Here is a 7,882-nt window from a genome sequence, read left to right as displayed (position 1 = left end):
TTGAATTTCCCTCCAAACTTTGGTTGGGCCCATCTGTTTTACGTAGTCATTAACTGAAAATTTGATTAGAAAATTGTCAGTCCATGATAGGGGTATTCCTCTTCTGTATTTGACTGTCCAGTTTATAAGGAGTTTAAAATTATTCTGAGTGATATTCATCCCGTGCAAGGCAGAGATCTTTAAATGCTGGCTCCCATGGGCTGAATTTGACTCAAATATTCTGTGCTGACCCATATTGAGGTACTGGTACTGAACATTTGATGGCTCCCAGAAATTATTTGGACACTGCTGATATTCAATGCTGGTATCCAGATCATTATCCAGGCAAGTTTGGACTGTTATTTATGTGCAGTGACACTAACTATAGGTGGTGGTGGGAAAACTTCTGACACTGCCTCTGCTCTACCATTGAACAGACCTGGCATTATTCAAATAGTGAAAAGGTGGTCATATATGATATTCAGATGCCCCTGCCCACTTAAATCCCCTGGGGCTGCCTAACCCCCAATATTCAGTGGCACTAAACTGGGCAGTGCCACTGAATATTGCCTCTGATTTCTCGCAGAAAAAGTGGGCAGGTCAGGGCAGCGTTAGGGAGGAGCCCGGGATTAAGCGGGTGCTAGAACTGAATATCAAGTGGCACCCACATAACTTTTTTGTTTTTGTTTTAAGCCTCTCCTGTGTCCCTTAAAATTTTTCCTCCTTCCCTCCCCCCCCCAGCCCACCACAATGACCTTCCTCCATCTCACCACCCAGAAGGTCCCACCCCCCCAGTAGGTCCACTCCCCCTGTGGTATAGGCAGCCCCCCCCCCCCCCCAGGCCTACCTTATGTCTCTGGTGGTCCATGGGTTTGTTGGGGGCAGGATAATCTATATGATATTCTTTACTAAGAGGTCCTTTTACTAACAGATTTAGCATGCGCTAAATGATAAGATGCCTATAGAAATATAATGGGTGTCTTATCATTTAGCGTATGCTAATCATTAGCTCGCTAAATTCATTAGCACACCTTAGTAAAAGGACCCCTAAGTTACAGTACATCTGTATGAATGGCTGCTGGTGGTAGTTCCACCTTGAGTGCACCCCATTCCTGGCACTACATAAAATACCAAACAAAAAAAACAGCACCACGGGCCTTTAAAAATGGAACACAGTTCTTTAATGAATGAGCCTTGACAAAAAGACCCGACACGGGCCGTGTTTCGGTGACTAGCACCTGCGTCAGGGGTCTACATAGAATACAAAACATAGAAATAATATATTTAAAAATTTTTTTTTTTTTTAAATATAATGAGTAAAACCAAAGATTAATATTTAGACTCATCAAGCATACATATATAAGCCTATATAAACACCTAAAGCATTTAATATTTTAACATTGCATAAAATACCTCCATAATTACTAGCTCGGTGCTAACCCGGCGGTAATCCAGTGCCCGGTTATTGCCAGGTTACCACAGGAGCCCTTACCGTCACTTTGCTGGGTGGTGGTAAGTGCTCCCCCCTGAATTGCTACTTGGTAAGAATAATCTTGCTGCATGACCATGTCTTTTTTAGGGGCTTTTTACCTGTTGCGGTAAAAAGGGCCCTGGTGCGTGGCAAAAATGGCCCCTGCCACTACCGCAGGGCACTTTTTATTGCAGCTTGGTAAAAGGACCCCTCAGGGATGGTTGCAAGACCAAGTCTGCAAATTTTATATGATTCCTTATAGGATGAGATAGGTAGGGAGTTATTTGGAGTTGGATAGATGTAGCATTGTCTTTGCATGTTTTTTTCTTAAGTAAGGTGGTTTGATTAATTTATTGTAACTTGCCTCAAGTTAATAAGTAAGAAATCACATTTTGTAAAATAAAGTAAGAAGATTCCTGTCTTATCTGGTTTGTGATCAACAGAGAAGATTAATGGCAATAAACTACCAGTATGGTGAATAATAATTTATTGACTGGACATAAACTTGACCTGGCCATGTTTTGGCAATTGCCTGCATCAGGGATATTGTTTCCAAAAAATGATGTAGGCAACTGTCAAAATGTGGCTGTGTTGCGTTATGTCCAGTCAATAAACGCATTCACCATACTAGCAGTTTATTGCCATTTTTCTTCTCTGTTGATTATTGATTGGTTTTCCTTTACCTCCTTTTGGACCCCCTATCTGATTTGTGTCCACTGATTGGGAATTGATGATTTGAGGTAGTAGATTTTGGTCCTGTTTCATATATTATATAGGGATGTAAGTGTTGGGTTGTTTTTAAGTTGATGAAGAATGTCATCAAATGAGATAAACTAAATAAAGTGATAGAGCTGGTATAAATGCTCATGCCAAAGTTCCAGTAAAATTCAAATAGCTTACAGTGTTTTATAAATTATACATATAATTGTGCACCTTGCCCAGATGTCACCCATGTGTGCATCCACTTGCCAACTACACAATACGATATATGGGCATAGTTACAAAAAGGTACTGAGGTGGCATATTGGCACATACACATACTGTATATCTGTGCTATTATTCTAAACCTTTACCTGATTATCTGGCACATAAATGTTAGTATGTACTTTATAGAATTACCCCTACACACAAACACACACACACACACACACACACTTACCAGAAAAAAATCCCTAGGTTATTGCTAGGGTGAGGGGTGTATGTGCTGAGGGTTGGCATATGGAGGTTAGGCTTCACCTTGAGGTGGTTCCTGTGCTAGTGGGCCTTGGCTTTAGGGGATTGGTATGAGAGGGTTTATCTTGGGGAGAGAACTTCATTTTGGATATGACTTGACCATGGGGTGTTGAGTTTGGGAGGGGGCTTGACCGGGTTCATCAGGGGGTGGTCTGCTGATCAGAAGACGGAGCTTGATGGAAGGATTAGATAAGGATGTACTCTCAAGGGTGATAATATTGGAGGTTAGGTTGTCTTGCCATGGCACTGTCTGTGGAAAGGCTTGACTTGGGGCCCAAATTAGGTGCATTGCACAGCACAGGTGCACTCATTCTATCTACTGGGATACATACCAGCTTATAATCGAACGAGAAAAACGCCCAAGTTCCGACCTAAATCGGGAGATGGGCGTTTATCTCACAAAAACGAATAAAGCGGTATAATCGAAAGCCGATTTTGGACGTTTTCAACTGCACTCCGTCGCGGATGCGGACAAAGTTGATGGGGGCGTGTCAGAGGTGTGGCGAAGGCGGAACTGGGGCGTGGTTATCTGCCGAACAGAGATGGGCGCATTTCACAGATAATGGGACAAAAGTATGCGTTTTTAGCTAGAATTTAGGGCACTTTTCCTGGACCCTGTTTTTTCACGAATAAGGCCCCAAAAAGTGCCCTAAATGACCAGATGACCACTGGAGGGAATCGGGGATGACCTCCCCTGACTCCCCCAGTGGTCATAAACCCCCTCCCACCACAAAAAATGATGTTTCACAACTTTTTATTTTGACCCTCAAATGTCATACCCACCTCCCTGGCAGCAGTATGCAGGTCCCTGGAGCAGTTGTTAGGGGGTGCAGTGGACTTCAGGCAGGTGGACCCAGGCCCATCCCCCCCCACCTGTTACAATTGTGCTGCTTAATGCTTAGTCGTCCAACCCCCCCCCCGAACCCACTGTACCCACATGTAGGTGCCCCCCTTCACTCCTTAGGGCTATAGTAATGGTGTAGACTTGTGGGCAGTGGGTTTTGAGGGGGATTTGGGGGGCTCAACACACAAGGGAAGGGTGCTATGCACCTGGGAGCTCTTTTACCTTTTGTTCTGTTTTTGTAAAAGTGCCCCCTAGGGTGCCTGGTTGGCATCCTGGCATGTTAGGGGGACCAGTGCACTACGACTCCTGGCCCCTCCCACGAACAAATGCCTTGGATTTATTCGTTTTTGAGCTGGGCGATTTCATTGTCCATTATCGCTGAAAAGCAAAAACGCCCAGCTCACAACTTGGCGAATAAAACATGGACGTCTAATTTTTTCAAAAATACGCTTGGGTCCGCCCCTTCACGGACCCGTTCTCGGAGATAAACGCCCATGGAGATAGGCGTTTCTGTTCGATTATGCCCCTCATAATGTGAGCCCATACAGCATCTGCCTTGTATGGTAAATGTTTGGCATACCCATTGCATTTACCTATTTAAGATGAAGTAAGAGCAAAATCCTACAGCATTTTGGTAAACAGAGTTATTTATGATATAATGACAGGACAATACAAGGGCAGATTTATGGGTTAATATCACAGTCTTTTGTCTTTATCAGGTCCTCAGAACACTCCTCTGAGTTTTTAAATACATTTCCTGAATTGTTTTAATCAAAACAAATTTGATTCCAATTAGCATTGAAGTATGAAGCTAGAGATTTTGCAGGCTTTCTTTGTAAGAAACAAAGAAATCTGATACTTTGAGTTAAGTGAAAGATACAGGGTGGACTTGAAGACCCTTCCAGTGTTCAGCTGGAAATAAATGGAAGATATTAACATTTTGAATGTGGGTAAAAACATTTTTTATTTATATGAATGTGGGAATCAAACAATTAAGAAAGGTAAAAGTTGGGAAATCTATTGATATTGACCTGAAAAAGAACCAAACATTTTTCTCTGTATTATGGTCTAAGAAAGATGTACTGTATGATTCTTATTTTATTAATATTTCATTAATAGTTACCTAAGATTACAACCATTATTCTGTTACAAGTGTTGTTTGACTTGTGAATTATTTGAAATGTGAGAAATAACATTTTTAAAAAACCCACATTTGTGCATATTCCTACAAATGACCAAAGCTGGAACTCATCTGTGTACTTCTAGTAGACATGTAAGTATGTAGCAATCTGCCCCGACCCAGATTCTAATATCTGTTTATATCATTGTCTTTTTGGAACACATTCAGGCATTTCTGAATTTTTCTATCTGCATGCTATTTCTATATCCCAAGTTCCATTTTTAAAAACTGCTAAATAGTCATTTTCACACTGCATGACCCATCCTAATATTTTATATTAAGGAAATGATAGAATTTAAGTACTTTCAATTTCTTTATTATTTTGAGGTAGAAGTTAGTCAATATGAAAATTCTCTTTCATTTTGTCTTTAATTAGACAATATTTAACCTTTGAAAAATGTTGCTTTTCTCTTTAGAGCTCTCCACAGTGCCATCTTAACGTCCTTGTTTCTCAGGCTGTAAATGAATGGGTTCAGCATGGGGGACAGCACAGTGTACATCACACTGGCCATCTTGTCCTTTTGCAATGAATAACTAGAAGAAGGCCTGAAATACATGAAAGCTATTGTTCCATAGAAGAGTATTACCACAGTGAAGTGGGAAGAGCAAGTAGAGAAAGTCTTGTGTCTTCCACCAGTAGATGGAATCTTTAGAATGGTTTTGATGATGTAGATGTAAGAGATCAGGATGATCAGGAAGGGCCCCATTACTAGCAGTGAGGCCTCTGTAAAGATCAACAGCTCATTGATGGAAGTGTCTATACAGGAGAGCTTTAGCAGTGGTGCAAGGTCACAGAAGAAGTGTTGGATTTTGTTGGACTTACAGAATGGGAGACGTAATGCCAACAGTGTGTGCAAGGAAGCATGCATAATGCTGAGGATCACAGAAGCAAACAACATGCTAAGACAGGCCTTCTTGTTCATGATTGTGATATAATGCAGTGGATTACATATGGCAACGTAACGGTCATATGCCATAATAGACAGGAGCATGCATTCTTCTATCGTAAAAGCTATATAGAAATAGAGTTGTATAAAACAGTTGGAGAAAGAGATGGTCTTCTTGCCAGAGATAAGGTTGCTTAACATTTTGGGGACAGTGACTGAAGTGAGACACATATCCACAGAAGACAAGACACAGAGAAATAAATACATGGGTGTATGGAGCTGGGCGTTCCCACTAATAACTGAGATCATGGTTCCATTCCCCAGCAGGTTGATCAGGTACATGGCCAGGAACACTACAAAGAGAAATTCATTTAACTCATCATGTTCCGTGGGTCCCTGAAGAAGAAATTCCGTAACAATTGTCTCATTCTTCCATTCAATTTCGAGCCCCATTACTATAGAAATCTAAGAAAACATTCAACTAAGAGAAATGTGTCAGGATGACTGTGATATGGAGAGACCTCTTCTCAAGGTGAAATAATACTCCAGCAGCTGAAGAACAAAATTAGGGAAGAATATGAAAATGTCTGGGAAAAAAAGGAAAAAGAAAAACAATTTTTTAAAACTTTTTCTTACCGGCTAAAGAAAATAAAACTAAGTATACCATATTACACATGCCCACACAATCATATTTAATATGCAGTTTTCACACAAACTAGCCAGCCTAACAAACGCTGGCTAGTACAAAGTGTTTGAAAACTGCCCTGTCAGAACCACTAAATATATTAGACTTCTTTCACTAGACAGACATATTTCACCCAATCTAAAACAAGACATTTCAGGGTGCAGACTTGGATGGAGGAATTTGAAGTTTCAGATTTATTTAGGCAGTTTCTCCCTTTATTACATTACATTACATTATTAGTACATTATACTAGAGTTATATCCCGCTAATGCCATAAATAGTTCCAAGAGGGTTACATGTTAAACAAGAGTGAACCATGTGTTCAGATATTATATATGACTCAGTTTCTATATGCAGTAATAATGAAAGAACATAAACTAAGAACCAATTTCTATACATTGGAATACTTCTGAAATAAAAAAAATTAAGTGACTTCCTAAAAAATAAGCAATTTCCTATCAATCTAAGCGGTATGGTTTTTTTTCCAAAAAATTTATTAGGGTTTTCAGTAAAATAGAACAATAAAGATAGGACTTATTGATAATAGCTGGAGAAGTGATTCACAACAATATTGGAACTAGCTTGAGAGTTGTTAAGAAATATTAACCAATTAAGTGAACGTGGTCTGTTAAAGGAGACCATGTCAATGTCTTTTTGTTGTAGGATTCTGTAAAGCTTGCAGAGGCTGTTTCCAATTTGTGGTATGATAAAACTGACTGCCACCAGACATGTTCATTGAGCATTGATGCATTTGGTGCATTAGCATTTTTAACACGCCTGTAAATTTAAGACACGTTAAACGCTAACGCGCCTACACATTTCTATGACCTACCACTATTCTTTGACTAATACAATATTTCTTCTTAATATTTGAATATACTACAACCACAGCGTTGTGTACATTTAATTTAATAATCATTATTATGAAAACCACACTAATCTAACAATAAAATACTCTCTGCCCCACACTCTCACAGCAGTTTCTCCCTATTATACATTTCCCAAATCACTCATCCCCAGTACCATTCAACGAAAACCAGTTGTAGCTCATCTCACAGTGTTCCAGATTTCCAAAAATGATGAACCGTTTCAACACTCACTGTCTTTCTGTTCTATTCTCCTGAATCGGAGATGTCCCATATTAATAAACAGAGTACTTCCTTCAGCTTGCTCTCAAATCCTTTGTTGGGTTCCAAGAAGGACTCATTAGTCCAAAGAAAAACAAGAAAAAAGAAAAACTGTGGAATGCTTGGCGTCTATTCCATCCACCATATATTATATGTCTTCCGGTCCCATAACTTTTTTTCTGAATACAGGCCGTGTTTCTTTTTATTACTTCATCAGGAGACCATATCCGACCTCTAAATTCTGTTAGGCATACCATATGGAGCTACCCAGCATCCAACACTTCTGCCGCACTTCCTAATTACACATTTCTATGGGTGCATTAGCATTTAACACGCGTATACCATTTACGCGCATGGATATTTCAGGCACCATATATAGAATCTGGGCTTTAGTGTGCATCATCCCAGTGCCTCACTTTAGGCAATCTATAGAGAATTGCCCTCGATATTAAATGCTGCTATATGGATAAATGATA

At 40.0% G+C, this 7,882-nt stretch overlaps 1 protein-coding gene across 1 annotated transcript; it reads right to left on the bottom strand.

Moving 5' to 3' along the window:
• Positions 1-5,090: 5,090 nt before the first annotated feature.
• LOC115461944 (olfactory receptor 1468-like) lies at positions 5,091-6,047 on the bottom strand. The gene has a single exon (XM_030191995.1). It carries the CDS (start codon positions 6,045-6,047, stop codon positions 5,091-5,093), a length of 957 nt encoding a protein of 318 aa, XP_030047855.1.
• Between the last annotated feature and the right edge of the window lie 1,835 nt (positions 6,048-7,882).

This window comes from Microcaecilia unicolor, chromosome 2 (genome assembly GCF_901765095.1).
Source record: "Microcaecilia unicolor chromosome 2, aMicUni1.1, whole genome shotgun sequence".
NCBI classification, from domain to species: domain Eukaryota; kingdom Metazoa; phylum Chordata; class Amphibia; order Gymnophiona; family Siphonopidae; genus Microcaecilia; species Microcaecilia unicolor.
This window is presented reverse-complemented; position numbering and strand designations above follow the sequence as displayed.

What these genes read in the sequence shown, in the direction of transcription:
- LOC115461944 (XM_030191995.1), bottom strand. Translation starts at nt 6,047, where the DNA reads ATGGGGCTCGAAATTGAATGGAAGAATGAGACAATTGTTACGGAATTT.